This window comes from Octopus bimaculoides, chromosome 30 (assembly GCF_046866305.1).
Source record: "Octopus bimaculoides isolate indiv1 chromosome 30, ASM4686630v1, whole genome shotgun sequence".
Lineage (NCBI taxonomy): Eukaryota > Metazoa > Mollusca > Cephalopoda > Octopoda > Octopodidae > Octopus > Octopus bimaculoides.
The window spans coordinates 9,298,754-9,316,936 of NC_142957.1; the positions used below are offsets into that span (position 1 = coordinate 9,298,754).

Below are 18,183 nucleotides of genomic sequence, written 5' to 3' on the forward strand. Positions count from 1 at the left end.
AGACAAAACAATGTACATGATAACACTTCCAATCAGTTAAGATCAGAAACCATGAGAGCAACTGCCTGGTACTGCATCAGGGCATTAGCAAATCTGTGGTATTGAGCAGAATATTTGCTGTAGCCCATCTTTTTATACCAAGACAAAACAATGTACATGATAACACTTCCAATCAATTAAGATCAGAAACCATGAGAGCCATTGCCTGGTACTGCATCAGGGCATTAGCAAATCTGTGGTATTGAGCAGAATATTTGCTGTAGCCCATCTTTTATACCAAGACAAAACAATGTACATGATAACACTTCCAATCAATTAAGATCAGAAACCATGAGAGCAACTGCCTGGTACTGCATCAGGGCATTAGCAAATCTGTGGTATTGAGCAGAATATTTGCTGTAGCCCATCTTTTATACCAAGACAAAACAATGTACATGATAACACTTCCAATCAGTTAAGATCAGAAACCATGAGAGCAACTGCCTGGTACTGCATCAGGGCATTAGCAAATCTGTGGTATTGAGCAGAATATTTGCTGTAACCCATTTTTTTGTACCAAGACAAAACAATGTACATGATGACACTTCCAATCAATTAAGATCAGAAACCATGAGAGCAACTGCCTGGTACTGCATCAGGGCATTAGCAAATCTGTGCTGTTGAGCAGAATATTTGCTGTAGCCCATCTTTTTATACCAAGACAAAACAATGTACATGATAACACTTCCAATCAGTTAAGATCAGAAGCCATGAGAGCCATTGCCTGGTACTGCATCAGGGCATTAGCAAATCTGTGGTATTGAGCAGAATATTTGCTGTAGCCCATCTTTTTATACCAAGACAAAACAATGTACATGATAACACTTCCAATCAGTTAAGATCAGAAGCCATGAGAGCCATTGCCTGGTACTGCATCAGGGCATTAGCAAATCTGTGGTATTGAGCAGAATATTTGCTGTAGCCCATCTTTTTATACCAAGACAAAACAATGTACATGATAACACTTCCAATCAGTTAAGATCAGAAGCCATGAGAGCAACTGCCTGGTACTGCATCAGGGCATTAGAAAATCTGTGGTATTGAGCAGAATATTTGCTGTAGGCCATCTTTTTATACCAAGACAAAACAATGTACATGATGACACTTCCAATCAATTAAGATCAGAAACCATGAGGGCAACTGCCTGGTACTGCATCAGGGCATTAGAAAATCTGTGGTATTGAGCAGAATATTTGCTGTAGCCCATCTTTTTATACCAAGACAAAACAATGTACATGATAACACTTCCAATCAATTAAGATCAGAAACCATGAGAGCAACTGCCTGGTACTGCATCAGGGCATTAGCAAATCTGTGGTATTGAGCAGAATATTTGCTGTAGCCCATCTTTTTATACCAAGACAAAACAATGTACATGATAACACTTCCAATCAGTTAAGATCAGAAGCCATGAGAGCCATTGCCTGGTACTGCATCAGGGCATTAGCAAATCTGTGGTATTGAGCAGAATATTTGCTGTAGCCCATCTTTTATACCAAGACAAAACAATGTACATGATAACACTTCCAATCAGTTAAGATCAGAAACCATGAGAGCAACTGCCTGGTACTGCATCAGGGCATTAGCAAATCTGTGGTATTGAGCAGAATATTTGCTGTAGCCCATCTTTTTATACCAAGACAAAACAATGTACATGATAACACTTCCAATCAATTAAGATCAGAAACCATGAGAGCCATTGCCTGGTACTGCATCAGGGCATTAGCAAATCTGTGGTATTGAGCAGAATATTTGCTGTAGCCCATCTTTTATACCAAGACAAAACAATGTACATGATAACACTTCCAATCAATTAAGATCAGAAACCATGAGAGCAACTGCCTGGTACTGCATCAGGGCATTAGCAAATCTGTAGTATTGAGCAGAATATTTGCTGTAGCCCATCTTTTATACCAAGACAAAACAATGTACATGATAACACTTCCAATCAGTTAAGATCAGAAACCATGAGAGCAACTGCCTGGTACTGCATCAGGGCATTAGCAAATCTGTGGTATTGAGCAGAATATTTGCTGTAACCCATTTTTTTGTACCAAGACAAAACAATGTACATGATGACACTTCCAATCAATTAAGATCAGAAACCATGAGAGCAACTGCCTGGTACTGCATCAGGGCATTAGCAAATCTGTGCTGTTGAGCAGAATATTTGCTGTAGCCCATCTTTTTATACCAAGACAAAACAATGTACATGATAACACTTCCAATCAGTTAAGATCAGAAGCCATGAGAGCCATTGCCTGGTACTGCATCAGGGCATTAGCAAATCTGTGGTATTGAGCAGAATATTTGCTGTAGCCCATCTTTTTATACCAAGACAAAACAATGTACATGATAACACTTCCAATCAGTTAAGATCAGAAGCCATGAGAGCCATTGCCTGGTACTGCATCAGGGCATTAGCAAATCTGTGGTATTGAGCAGAATATTTGCTGTAGCCCATCTTTTTATACCAAGACAAAACAATGTACATGATAACACTTCCAATCAGTTAAGATCAGAAGCCATGAGAGCAACTGCCTGGTACTGCATCAGGGCATTAGAAAATCTGTGGTATTGAGCAGAATATTTGCTGTAGGCCATCTTTTTATACCAAGACAAAACAATGTACATGATGACACTTCCAATCAATTAAGATCAGAAACCATGAGAGCAACTGCCTGGTACTGCATCAGGGCATTAGAAAATCTGTGGTATTGAGCAGAATATTTGCTGTAGCCCATCTTTTTATACCAAGACAAAACAATGTACATGATAACACTTCCAATCAATTAAGATCAGAAACCATGAGAGCAACTGCCTGGTACTGCATCAGGGCATTAGCAAATCTGTGGTATTGAGCAGAATATTTGCTGTAGCCCATCTTTTTATACCAAGACAAAACAATGTACATGATGACACTTCCAATCAATTAAGATCAGAAGCCATGAGAGCAACTGCCTGGTACTGCATCAGGGCATTAGAAAATCTGTGGTATTGAGCAGAATATTTGCTGTAGCCCATCTTTTTATACCAAGACAAAACAATGTACATGATGACACTTCCAATCAATTAAGATCAGAAACCATGAGAGCAACTGCCTGGTACTGCATCAGGGCATTAGCAAATCTGTGGTATTGAGCAGAATATTTGCTGTAGCCCATCTTTTTGTACCAAGACAAAACAATGTACATGATGACACTTCCAATCAATTAAGATCAGAAGCCATGAGAGCAACTGCCTGGTACTGCATCAGGGCATTAGCAAATCTGTGGTATTGAGCAGAATATTTGCTGTAGCCCATCTTTTTATACCAAGACAAAACAATGTACATGATGACACTTCCAATCAATTAAGATCAGAAACCATGAGAGCAACTGCCTGGTACTGCATCAGGGCATTAGCAAATCTGTGGTATTGAGCAGAATATTTGCTGTAGCCCATCTTTTTATACCAAGACAAAACAATGTACATGATGACACTTCCAATCAGTTAAGATCAGAAACCATGAGAGCCACTGCCTGGTACTGCATCAGGGCATTAGCAAATCTGTGGTATTGAGCAGAATATTTGCTGTAGCCCATCTTTTTATACCAAGACAAAACAATGTACATGATGACACTTCCAATCAGTTAAGATCAGAAGCCATGAGAGCCATTGCCTGGTACTGCATCAGGGCATTAGAAAATCTGTGGTATTGAGCAGAATATTTGCTGTAGCCCATCTTTTATACCAAGACAAAACAATGTACATGATAACACTTCCAATCAGTTAAGATCAGAAGCCATGAGAGCCACTGCCTGGTACTGCATCAGGGCATTAGCAAATCTGTGGTATTGAGCAGAATATTTGCTGTAGCCCATCTTTTTATACCAAGACAAAACAATGTACATGATAACACTTCCAATCAGTTAAGATCAGAAGCCATGAGAGCCATTGCCTGGTACTGCATCAGGGCATTAGCAAATCTGTGGTATTGAGCAGAATATTTGCTGTAGCCCATCTTTTTATACCAAGACAAAACAATGTACATGATAACACTTCCAATCAGTTAAGATCAGAAGCCATGAGAGCCATTGCCTGGTACTGCATCAGGGCATTAGCAAATCTGTGGTATTGAGCAGAATATTTGCTGTAGCCCATCTTTTTATACCAAGACAAAACAATGTACATGATAACACTTCCAATCAATTAAGATCAGAAACCATGAGAGCAACTGCCTGGTACTGCATCAGGGCATTAGAAAATCTGTGGTATTGAGCAGAATATTTGCTGTAGCCCATCTTTTTATACCAAGACAAAACAATGTACATGATAACACTTCCAATCAGTTAAGATCAGAAACCATGAGAGCAACTGCCTGGTACTGCATCAGGGCATTAGCAAATCTGTGGTATTGAGCAGAATATTTGCTGTAGCCCATCTTTTTATACCAAGACAAAACAATGTACATGATGACACTTCCAATCAGTTAAGATCAGAAGCCATGAGAGCCACTGCCTGGTACTGCATCAGGGCATTAGCAAATCTGTGGTATTGAGCAGAATATTTGCTGTAGCCCATCTTTTTATACCAAGACAAAACAATGTACATGATGACACTTCCAATCAATTAAGATCAGAAACCATGAGAGCAACTGCCTGGTACTGCATCAGGGCATTAGCAAATCTGTGGTATTGAGCAGAATATTTGCTGTAGCCCATCTTTTATACCAAGACAAAACAATGTACATGATAACACTTCCAATCAATTAAGATCAGAAGCCATGAGAGCCATTGCCTGGTACTGCATCAGGGCATTAGCAAATCTGTGGTATTGAGCAGAATATTTGCTGTAGCCCATCTTTTATACCAAGACAAAACAATGTACATGATAACACTTCCAATCAATTAAGATCAGAAGCCATGAGAGCCATTGCCTGGTACTGCATCAGGGCATTAGCAAATCTGTGGTATTGAGCAGAATATTTGCTGTAGCCCATCTTTTATACCAAGACAAAACAACGTACATGATAACACTTCCAATCAGTTAAGATCAGAAGCCATGAGAGCAACTGCCTGGTACTGCATCAGGGCATCTTTATTATCATCATCATCATTATTATTATTATTATTATTATTATTATTATTATTATTATTATTATTATTATTATTGTTGTTATTATTGAAGGTGGCAGGCTGGCAGAACCGTTAGCACGCTGGGCAAAATACTTTGCAGGTTTCTATCCGTCTCTACATTCTGAGTTCAAATTCCCGCCGAGGTTGAGTTTGCCTTTCATCCTTTCAGGGTTGATTAAATAAGTACCAGTTTCGCACTGAGGTCAATGTGATCAACTTAGCAGCTTGGCAAATGAGATTGATAGAATAAGTACCAGACTTGAAAAATTAAAAAAAAAAAAAAAAAAATACCGGGCTGCTACTTTTTCAACTAAAAACCCTTTCGAGACAATGCCCCAGCATGGCCACAGTCCAGTGGCTGAAACAAACAAAAGAGTAAAAGAAGAAGCCCTACAAATAGAGGGGGCTTTTACTCACGGTACATTGTAGCTTCCCCAGTAGGTGTCATTCTTCAACTTCCTGGTCATATCTTGGAACATGATGTAACCCCTGTGAATGAATAAAGAATAATAAATAAAGAATAAAGAATAATGAATAAAGAATAATGACTAAAGAATAAGGAATAATGAATAATGAATAAGGAATGATGAATAAAGAATGATGAATAAAGAATAAAGAATGATGAATAAAGAATGATGAATAATGAATAAAGAATGATGAATAAAGAACGATAAATAAAGAATAATGAATAAAGAATAATGAATAAAGAATGATAAATAAAGAATAATGAATAAAGAATAAAGAATAATGAATAAAGAATAATGAATAAAGAATGATAAATAAAGAATAATGAATAAAGAATGATAAATAAAGAATAATGAATAAAGAATAATGAATAAAGAATAATTTATCCCAGCTACATTTGTCTTTTATATGCTCAAAGAGAACGTTGATAATTTTCTGAAATAGCGTCCAGATTAAGTTATGTTTTCATGCATTTGCTTAACTGATATAGTTCTTGTAAGGTTGTGAACATTAGTGACAAAGCATATTTTTTCTCAAAGCCAAAAATGCAGTAAAACTCCATATTGTGCACACTATCCTCCACTAATTAACTCCATTTCGACCGCACGCAGAAAGCATTTAGTTGCACACATGCACAATACACATAAATGTGTGTTTAATGCATTAAGGTGATGGCTGTAGTTGCTACATTTTAACAGTATTTTTTTAAAAATTAAGTAATGGTTTCAATTCATTTATTAATGTAATCTCCCATATCTACTATAAGGATGCATCATAGATGTTTCAAAACGAACTGTCATGTTTATCCTTAGTATAGTGATAGTGTACTGATGTTTCTTATTACAGAATTCGTTCCAGTGTATTTCCATTCTTTCTGCTATACTCTTGGCAGTCTCTCCACTATACATTGTGGTTGAGTACCTACATTTCACCCTCTATACATCTTAATTGGTAAACCATGTTTATTAGTTGTAACACTTACGGCATTTGCTCCAGCACCAATAACAGGTCAGCGTTTGGAAGTGCTTTGTTTGGCTCAAATTTGTTGTAGTTAAGTACCATCCACATGTTGTTGTAGCTGTTTAATAATAATAATGATAATAATAATGATAATAATAATAATAATAATAATAATAATAATAATAATAATAATAATTACAGTACAAGACCAAAGCCTTCTCATCAGAAATCACCAAACACACATAATGAAAATAAAATACAAGTAACTGCAGAATATGTGGTAACGGGGAAGAAACAATATATCGTATTGTCTCTGGCCTCCCAGTCCTGGCTAAGAAGGAATATATCCACAGACATGACAAAGTTGGGACCTATATACACTGGGAGCTATGCCAACACTATGAAATGACAACAGAAAAAAAGATGGTACAGGTACACCTCGGGGTTTACATGTAATGGAATAATAAAAAAAAATAAGAAGAAAAGTATACACATAGGCGCAGGAGTGGCTGTGTGGTAAGTAGTTTGCTTACCAACCACATGGTTCCGGGTTTAATCCCACTGCGTGACATCTTGGGCAAGTGTCTTCTACTATAGCCTCGAGCCGACCAAAGCCTTGTGAGTAGATTTGGTAGACGGAAACTGAAAGAAGCCCATCGTATATATGTATATATATATATATATATATATATATATATATATATATATATATATATGTGTGTGTGTTTGTGTGTCTGTGTTTGTCCCCCTAGCATTGCTTGACAACCGATGCTGGTGTGTTTATGTCCCCGTCACTTAGCGGTTCGGCAAAAGAGACCGATAGAATAAGTACTAGGCTTACAAAGAATAAGTCCCGGGGTCGATTTTCTTGACTAAAGGCGGTGCTCCAGCATGGCCGCAGTCAAATGACTGAATCAAGTAAAAGTGTAAAAAAGTAAAAGAGTATACATTAAACGACAGCAAGTATACATAGTATATGACAGTAAGAGAAAAGAAAAGGTGATAGTGATGGGTCCTGCTGATACAGGAGGACCTCGAGGGATAATCAGGGAAGCCCCATCATCCAAGATCTCCCTAAATACCAAGGACAAGTACCCTCTCCAACTCCTTTCCTTCGACTCACAGGTCTACTCTTAGAGTGTTACCATCCACTCTTGCCAATTTTTGCAACTTTCACCCACTTTTATTTAAATTCACTCTCTCCCAACTCTCATCTTTTCGAGTGAAACTCGAAAAATCAATGAGGAATCAATGCCTTTCAGCATTGTCCACCAGATGTCTTTCGCCACAATCACCAGGCGAAGGAAAACTGCATTGCTTGCCTGATTAAAGGAGGGCAGGTGGGGGTAATCATTATTATCGACTCAGTAGACAGACAGATCTGTCCCATGTGTGACAGCAGCTGCTCGACCTAACTCCACAAGTCAGCAATGCCTGGACACTGAACAAGTGTATCTTGAATGGGTTTATTGCTCTGCATACACCTCAGAGCAGCCTGTCTGATATCATCATCATCGTTTAACGTCCGCTTTCCATGCTAGCATGGGTTGGACGATTTGACTGAGGACTGGTGAAACCGGATGGCTACACCAGGCTCCAATCTGATTTGGCAGAGTTTCTACAGCTGGATGCCCTTCCTAACGCCAACCACTCAGAGAGTGTATATATATATATATCATCATCATCATCATCGTTTAACGTCTGCTTTCCATGCTAGCATGGGTTGGACGATTTGACTGAGGACTGGTGAAACCAGATGGCTACACCAGGCTCCAATCTGATTTGGCAGAGTTTCTACAGCTGGATGCCCTTCCTAACGCCAACCACTCAGAGAGTGTATATATATATATATCATCATCATCATCATCGTTTAACGTCTGCTTTCCATGCTAGCATGGGTTGGACGATTTGACTGAGGACTGGTGAAACCAGATGGCTACACCAGGCTCCAATCTGATTTGGCAGAGTTTCTACAGCTGGATGCCCTTCCTAACGCCAACCACTCAGAGAGTGTATATATATATATATCATCATCATCATCATCGTTTAACGTCTGCTTTCCATGCTAGCATGGGTTGGACGATTTGACTGAGGACTGGTGAAACCGGATGGCAACACCAGGCTCCAATCTGATTTGGCAGAGTTTCTACAGCTGGATGCCCTTCCTAACGCCAACCACTCCGAGAGTGTATATATATATATATCATCATCATCATCATCGTTTAACGTCTGCTTTCCATGCTAGCATGGGTTGGACGATTTGACTGAGGACTGGTGAAACCGGATGGCAACACCAGGCTCCAATCTGATTTGGCAGAGTTTTCTACAGCTGGATGCCCTTCCTAACGCCAACCACTCAGAGAGTGTATATATATATATATCATCATCATCATCATCGTTTAACGTCTGCTTTCCATGCTAGCATGGGTTGGACGATTTGACTGAGGACTGGTGAAACCAGATGGCTACACCAGGCTCCAATCTGATTTGGCAGAGTTTCTACAGCTGGATGCCCTTCCTAACGCCAACCACTCAGAGAGTGTATATATATATATATCATCATCATCATCATCGTTTAACGTCTGCTTTCCATGCTAGCATGGGTTGGACGATTTGACTGAGGACTGGTGAAACCAGATGGCTACACCAGGCTCCAATCTGATTTGGCAGAGTTTCTACAGCTGGATGCCCTTCCTAACGCCAACCACTCAGAGAGTGTATATATATATATATCATCATCATCATCATCGTTTAACGTCTGCTTTCCATGCTAGCATGGGTTGGACGATTTGACTGAGGACTGGTGAAACCGGATGGCAACACCAGGCTCCAATCTGATTTGGCAGAGTTTCTACAGCTGGATGCCCTTCCTAACGCCAACCACTCCGAGAGTGTATATATATATATATCATCATCATCATCATCGTTTAACGTCTGCTTTCCATGCTAGCATGGGTTGGACGATTTGACTGAGGACTGGTGAAACCGGATGGCAACACCAGGCTCCAATCTGATTTGGCAGAGTTTTCTACAGCTGGATGCCCTTCCTAACGCCAACCACTCAGAGAGTGTATATATATATATATCATCATCATCATCATCGTTTAACGTCCGCTTTCCATGCTAGCATGGGTTGGACGATTTGACTGAGGACTGGTGAAACCGGATGGCAACACCAGGCTCCAATCTGATTTGGCAGAGTTTCTACAGCTGGATGCCCTTCCTAACGCCAACCACTCAGAGAGTGTAGTGGGTGCTTTTACGTGCCACCGGCACGAAGGCCAGTCAGGTGGTACTGGCAACGGCCACGCTCAAAATGGTGTCTTTTACGTGTCACCTGCACAGGAGCCAGTCCAGCGGCACTGGCAATGATCTCGCTCGAATGTCTTTTCACATGCCACTGGCACAAGTGCCAGGGAGGCGACATTGGTAACGATCAACGGCCATGCTCGAAATGGTGTATTTTACGAGTCATCTGCACAGGAGCCAGTCCAGCGGCACTGGCAATGATCTCGCTCGAATGTCTTTTCACATGCCACTGGCACAAGTGCCAGGGAGGCGACATTGGTAACGATCAACGGCCATGCTCGAAATGGTGTATTTTACGAGTCATCTGCATGGGGGCCAGTCCAGCGGCACTGGCAATGATCTCGCTCGAATGTCTTTTCACATGCCACTGGCACAAGTGCCAGGGAGGCGACATTGGTAACGATCAACGGCCATGCTCGAAATAGTGTATTTTACGAGTCATCTGCATGGGGGCCAGTCCAGCGGCACTGGCAATGATCTCGCTCGAATGTCTTTTCACATGCCACTGGCACAAGTGCCAGGGAGGCGACATTGGTAACGATCAACGGCCATGCTCGAAATGGTGTATTTTACGAGTCATCTGCACAGGAGCCAGTCCAGCGGCACTGGCAATGATCTCGCTCGAATGTCTTTTCACATGCCATTGGCACAAGTGCCAGGGAGGCGACATTGGTAACGATCAATGGCCATGCTCGAAATGGTGTATTTTACGTGTCATCTGCACAGGAGCCAGTCCAGCGGCACTGGCAATGATCTCGCTCGAATGTCTTTTCACATGCCACTGGCACAAGTGCCAGGGAGGCGACATTGGTAACGATCAACGGCCATGCTCGAAATGGTGTATTTTACGAGTCATCTGCACAGGAGCCAGTCCAGCGGCACTGGCAATGATCTCGCTCGAATGTCTTTTCACATGCCACTGGCACAAGTGCCAGGGAGGCGACATTGGTAACGATCAACGGCCATGCTCGAAATGGTGTATTTTACGAGTCATCTGCACAGGAGCCAGTCCAGCGGCACTGGCAATGATCTCGCTCGAATGTCTTTTCACATGCCACTGGCACAAGTGCCAGGGAGGCGACATTGGTAACGATCAACGGCCATGCTCGAAATGGTGTATTTTACGAGTCATCTGCATGGGGGCCAGTCCAGCGGCACTGGCAATGATCTCGCTCGAATGTCTTTTCACATGCCACTGGCACAAGTGCCAGGGAGGCGACATTGGTAACGATCAACGGCCATGCTCGAAATGGTGTATTTTACGAGTCATCTGCACAGGAGCCAGTCCAGCGGCACTGGCAATGATCTCGCTCGAATGTCTTTTCACATGCCACTGGCACAAGTGCCAGGGAGGCGACATTGGTAACGATCAACGGCCATGCTCGAAATGGTGTATTTTACGAGTCATCTGCATGGGGGCCAGTCCAGCGGCACTGGCAATGATCTCGCTCGAATGTCTTTTCACATGCCACTGGCACAAGTGCCAGGGAGGCGACATTGGTAACGATCAACGGCCATGCTCGAAATGGTGTATTTTACGAGTCATCTGCATGGGGGCCAGTCCAGCGGCACTGGCAATGATCTCGCTCGAATGTCTTTTCACATGCCACTGGCACAAGTGCCAGGGAGGCGACATTGGTAACGATCAACGGCCATGCTCGAAATGGTGTATTTTACGAGTCATCTGCACAGGAGCCAGTCCAGCGGCACTGGCAATGATCTCGCTCGAATGTCTTTTCACATGCCACTGGCACAAGTGCCAGGGAGGCGACATTGGTAACGATCAACGGCCATGCTCGAAATGGTGTATTTTACGAGTCATCTGCACAGGAGCCAGTCCAGCGGCACTGGCAATGATCTCGCTCGAATGTCTTTTCACATGCCACTGGCACAAGTGCCAGGGAGGCGACATTGGTAACGATCAACGGCCATGCTCGAAATGGTGTATTTTACGAGTCATCTGCATGGGGGCCAGTCCAGCGGCACTGGCAATGATCTCGCTCGAATGTCTTTTCACATGCCACTGGCACAAGTGCCAGGGAGGCGACATTGGTAACGATCAACGGCCATGCTCGAAATGGTGTATTTTACGTGTCATCTGCACAGGAGCCAGTCCAGCGGCACTGGCAATGATCTCGCTCGAATGTCTTTTCACATGCCACTGGCACAAGTGCCAGGGAGGCGACATTGGTAACGATCAACGGCCATGCTCGAAATGGTGTATTTTACGAGTCATCTGCACAGGAGCCAGTCCAGCGGCACTGGCAATGATCTCGCTCGAATGTCTTTTCACATGCCACTGGCACAAGTGCCAGGGAGGCGACATTGGTAACGATCAACGGCCATGCTCGAAATGGTGTATTTTACGAGTCATCTGCACAGGAGCCAGTCCAGCGGCACTGGCAATGATCTCGCTCAAATGTCTTTTCACATGCCACTGGCACAAGTGCCAGGGAGGCGACATTGGTAACGATCAACGGCCATGCTCGAAATGGTGTATTTTACGAGTCATCTGCACAGGAGCCAGTCCAGCGGCACTGGCAATGATCTCGCTCGAATGTCTTTTCACATGCCACTGGCACAAGTGCCAGGGAGGCGACATTGGTAACGATCAACGGCCATGCTCGAAATGGTGTATTTTACGAGTCATCTGCATGGGGGCCAGTCCAGCGGCACTGGCAATGATCTCGCTCGAATGTCTTTTCACATGCCACTGGCACAAGTGCCAGGGAGGCGACATTGGTAACGATCAACGGCCATGCTCGAAATGGTGTATTTTACGAGTCATCTGCACAGGAGCCAGTCCAGCGGCACTGGCAATGATCTCGCTCGAATGTCTTTTCACATGCCACTGGCACAAGTGCCAGGGAGGTGACATTGGTAACGATCAACGGCCATGCTCGAAATGGTGTATTTTACGAGTCATCTGCATGGGGGCCAGCCCATCGGCACTGGCAACGATCTTGCTCGGATGTCTTTTCATCATCCATAGTAATTCCCAACTGGAAAGTCTTCTAGAACAGACTAACCAGTTTGTGTTTGTTGATGCCCAGGGTCTCCCTAAGCATGTTGTTGCACTTCTCTGCTACTAGTCCTCTATATATATAGCTAAAGTAGAACATCCACCGATCCTGTTGCCTGACTGACAGAGGACAGTGAGTGCCTGATATCATTCTAGGTGTCAGGCATCCAGTCCTGGTTTATCCTTCATCCAGACCTGCAGTTCCGTCAAAGAGACAAGCTATAGAAAGACATGTTTCGCAAAGTCCACACACATCCACTGTCTCGCATGGCAGCGAGCTGGCAGAACCGTTAGCACACCGGGCGAAATGCTTAGCGGTATTTCGTCTGCCCGCTACGTTCTGAGTTCAAATTCCGCCGAGGTCGACTTTGCCTTTCATCCTTTCGGGGTCGATTAAATAAGTACCAGTTACGCACTGGGGTCGATATAATCGATTTAATCCGTTTGTCTGTCCTTGTTTGTCCCCTCAGTGTGTAGCCCCTTGTGGGTAGTAAAGAAATAACACACATTCACTGTCTAGAAATTCTTGCAGGTGACATAACCTGATTGTATGTCTGCACATCAAAAACCATGTCTATGATGATGATGAGGATGATGATGCCCTTCTAAATGCCAACCACTTTACAGTGTGGACTGGATATTTTTTAAGTGGCACTTGCACCAGCAGGGTCACCAAGTAACTTTGCAAGACAAGGAATCTTTGGGAGGGGGCGGGGTTATTGGAGGGGGGTGGGGTGATCTTATGTCAGATGATGAACGGTTAGAGTGAGACAGAGAGACAAATAGGAAACAAAAGTAAAAAGAATAACAACAAATAAAGAACACCCCCTCCAAATGCAACAATGTAAAGCGCCACCTACGTTCCGCTGTTGTATGATGAGAATTCATTGGCCCATTGGTGGATGTTGGCAGCAAGACGGTTCGCAGCCATCACACGCAGACCTTCCAGTACGCACCCTCTCGGAACGGTGTTCTTGGCTGCGATATCAGCGTTGTTGTTTTCGATCGTCGTTTCCATGACAACCTGTGGACCACGGGGGAACAAAAGACATAAGCGCCACTGTTAACAGGGATAGCAATAGTAATCGTTTGTCATTGATCCCAGTATATGACTGGTACTTTTATTTTCTTAACTTGAAACAAAAAAGGATGGAAGGTAAAGTCAGTCTTGGCCTTATGTTATAATCTCACTCACATTGAGGACGTTTTAAAGGAATGCTAAATCTACCCCAGTATTTCACTGCTTCTTTAATTTATCACCCCAACACCCCAGAAGAATTAGAAACAAAGTTATTCTTAATACAGTTCTATATTTAAGAGATGAGGAATTAGGTACATTATTTATAATTGACGGATATTTGTCCTCATCTTGTTTGTTGTTAACACAATGTTTCGGCTGATATACCCTCCAGCCTTCATCAGGTGTCTTGGGGAAATTTCGAACCTGGGTTCTCATTCCTAAGGTATTTTTCAATGTTGTTATTATTATTATTATTATTATTACGATGACAATGGGAAAAACGATTTATAATAAAACCTTTGTCATCTCATTTTTTTAACATATATAGGAGCAGGAGGTGGCTGAGTGCTAAGTAGCCTGCTTACCGACCACATGGTTCCGGTTTCAGTCCCACTGTAGGGCGCCTTGGGCAAGTGTCTTCTACTATAGCCTCGGGTTGACCAAAGCCTTGTGAGTGGGTTTGGTAGACGGAAACTGAAAGAAGCCCGTCGTATATATGTATATATATGTATATGTTTGTGTATCTGTTTGCCCCCCCACCCAACATCACTTGACAACCGATGCTGGTGTGTTTATGTACCCATAACTTTGCGGTTCATCAAAAGATACTGATAGAATAAGAACTAGGCTTACAAAGAATAAGTCCTGGGGTCGATTTGTTTGACTAAAGGCAGTGCTCCAGCATGGCTGCAGTCAAATGACCAAAACAAATAAAAGAATAAAGAATATATATGTATATAAGCGCAAGAGTGACTGTGTGGTACATTGCATGCTTCACAACCGCATGGTTCTGGGTTCAATCCCACTGTGTGGCACCTTGAGCAAGTGTCTTCTACTATAGGGCTTTCCTATAAGTAGGTTATCTCCCTTGGCTAGGCGGCGCTCCATGTAGATAATTAAACTTCCGGAGGCTAACCCACGCCATTGATATTGTTTTACGTCTTATCATGGATATAAAGCAGCTTAATGATTCAGCTATCGAAGTACTTACTGTGCCTGAGTTAAAGAAATATTTAAGATTATATGGACAGTATGTTACTGGAAGAAAGGCGGACCTGACTGAAAGGTTGAAAGGAATAAAAATTCTGTCGATGAAGAATGTCAACAAAGTAAATTCATCGGACGATAAGTCTGGAGTATCGGACGATACTTCAGACAGGAATAAGCAGAAGCTTATATCTCCTCTCGGTGAAGTATTGCCTGATCTAAAGATCTTTGTAAGTTGCCGAATTTCACAGATAATGACATAATTACCTCGTGCTACGGAAGAAAGCAAAGCAACAGTTAAGGAGTGGCATATTTTACCACGACAGACACGTACACAGCATCGAATACCACGATGTGAGTGAAAGCTGCCCTCACTGTATTGTCCGGTGTCTGGTAATCCCTTCGATACCGACATCAAACCAAAAAAAGAATCCTGACCACAGAGTGTGGGTAACTATGTCAAAGGTCACTGGCAATGTGCATTCAGCTGATTGCAACTGTTAAAGCAAGTCACTGAGCATGCGTACATGTCATACGGGAGAGTTCCAATCAGGGGTGGATAACACCTTATAGGAAAGCCCAATAGCCTAGGGCTGACCAAAGCCTTGTGAGTGGATTTGGTAGACTGAAACTGAAAACGCTGTCCAGTATTTTCTCAGATGAACAGCGCACACACGGACACAAAACATATTCAGCTTTGACCCTAGCATACCCACAGATGTATCCTGTCGATTTCTTCCCCAGCTCAAAGCAGTTGGCAACAAATTGATGTAATGAAAACTTGTGTATAACACCATCAACTACAAGTGCAATTTAAATAAATCATTTAAACTACAAAAATATGTTATTCATTTGTTTAGTTTGAAGGCATTCACTTGCCTATCACATCTGTTACCTCAACACCTTCTGATGCAGGCCTTTTCCATTACATATATATATATATATACTCAGTAAAAGACATACTATATTAACCAAGGATTAGAGACAAAGTTAACCTCTTTGGGATTTGAACTCTGAATACAAGCTCTTACTCTTTTACTTGTTTCAGTCATTTGACTGTGGCCATGCTGGAGCACCGCCTTTAGTCGAAGAAATCGACCCCAGGACTTATTCTTTGGAAGCCTAGTACTTATTCTATCGGTTCTCTTTTGCCGAACCACTAAGTTACGGGGACATAAACACACCAGCATCGGTTGTCAAGCGATGTTGTGGGGACAAACACAGACATACAAAATACACACACACATACATATATATATATATACACATATACGACGGGCTTCTTTCAGTTTCCGTCTACCAAATCCACTCACAAGGCATTGCTCGGCCCGAGGCTATAGTAGAAGGCACTTGCCCAAGATGCCACGCAGTGGGACTGAACCCGGGACCATGTGGTTGGTAAGCAAGCTACTTACCACACAGCCACTCCTATATATATATATATACTCAGTAAAAGACATACTATATTAACCAAGGATTAGAGACAAAGTTAACCTCTTTGGGATTTGAACTCTGAATACAAGCTCTTACTCTTTTACTTGTTTCAGTCATTTGACTGTGGCCATGCTGGAGCACGGCCTTGAAGGGGTTTAGTCAAACAAACCAACTCCTTTTACTCTTTTACTCTTTTACTTGTTTCAGTCATTTGGCTGCGGCCATGCTGGAGCACCCGCCTTTAGTCGAGAAAATCGACCCCCCCAGGACTTATTCTTTGTAAGCCTAGTACTTATTCTATCAGTATCTTTTTGCCGAACCGCTAAGTTACAGGGAAGTAAACACACCAGCATCGGTTGTCAAGCGACGGTGGGGGGACAAACACAGACACACAAACACACATACATACATGTATATATAAATATATGTACATATATATGATGGGCTTCTTCCAGTTTCCGTCTACCAAATCCACTCACAAGGCTTTGGTCAGCCCGAGGCTATAGTAGAAGACACTTGCCCAAGGTGCTATGCAGTGGGACTGAATCCGGAACCATGCGGTTAGTAAGCAAGCTACTTACCACACAGCCACTCCTGCGCACTCCAAGCAGGGACAAATATACCACAAAGTATTTTGTACAAAGTTCAAGAAGCCAGAGGTCAGAAGCCAAAGCAAAAAACAACAAAAACAGCATCTCTTACCATTCCTGAGGAAATTACGTAGTAGTCATCCATTGACAAGAGAAGCCCTGGGTATGAAGAGAAGGTTATCTTCCGTCCGGGAACAGTAACTGGAATGGTTGAAAAGAAATGAGAAATTAGGGGATAACTTCATTATTTAGATGAGGAAACAATATTTTTAAGGAAATAATATCTCAAACTGAAACGTTCAGGTTTATAGTATAGAATTACACACACACACACACACAGAATTGGCAAAATATAAGCATCCCAAAGTATAGCAATATATACTTATTCTTTGGAAGCCTAGTACTTATTCTATTGGTCTCTTTTGCCAAACCGCTAAGTTACGGGGACGTAAACACACCAGCATCGGTTGTCAAGCGATGTTGGGGGGGACAAACACAGACACAGAAACACACACACATGTATATATATACATATATACGACGGGTTTCTTTCAGTTTCCATCTACCAAATCCATTCACAAGACTTTGGTCGGCCCGAGACTATAGTAGAAGACAGTTGCCCAAGGTGCCACGCAATGGGACGGAACCCGGAACCATGTGGTTGGTAAGCAAGCTACTTACCACACAGCCACTCCTGCACCTATTGTACTATTTTTATTTTTTTTTTTTTGCTTTTTTTGCTGGGGTCAAACATTTTAGTTTGACCGAAAAAAAGGAAGTACCAGTGGAACATTGGGGGGTTTGATGTAATTGACTTACCCCCTCCCCTAAACTTGCCGGCCTTGTGCCAAAAACTTGAAATCAGTTTAAAGGTAAGAAACCAAAATGGAAGGACAAGGGTCAGTACTCACCCTTAGAGCCTGGTAGAGTACGGTAACCAAAATCGTAGCTCTTGAGTACTCTTAGCATGCTGGCGTATGTATTCCAGGTGTCGTGGGCAATGTACAGGTCCTTGTTTTC

The 18,183-nt window shown here is 42.5% G+C and overlaps 1 protein-coding gene across 2 annotated transcripts in view; it reads right to left on the minus strand.

Moving 5' to 3' along the window:
* LOC106882584 (putative aminopeptidase PLBD2) overlaps positions 1 to 18,183 on the minus strand; it is a 35,153-nt gene that overhangs the window by 6,583 nt on the left and 10,387 nt on the right. For both annotated transcript variants that reach the window (XR_016239227.1, XM_089346391.1), the window contains exons 4-8: positions 18,075 to 18,183; positions 17,276 to 17,364; positions 13,773 to 13,936; positions 6,604 to 6,699; positions 5,574 to 5,645 (exon numbers count right to left, since the gene is read on the minus strand). The exon at positions 18,075 to 18,183 is cut by the window's right edge and continues 112 nt beyond it. Coding sequence is in view for 1 of the 2 variants with exons in the window: in XM_089346391.1 (XP_089202517.1) it covers positions 5,574 to 5,645; positions 6,604 to 6,699; positions 13,773 to 13,936; positions 17,276 to 17,364; positions 18,075 to 18,183 (530 nt within the window). In the remaining variant the exon portion in view is untranslated. The remainder of the gene's footprint in view (positions 1 to 5,573; positions 5,646 to 6,603; positions 6,700 to 13,772; positions 13,937 to 17,275; positions 17,365 to 18,074) is intronic.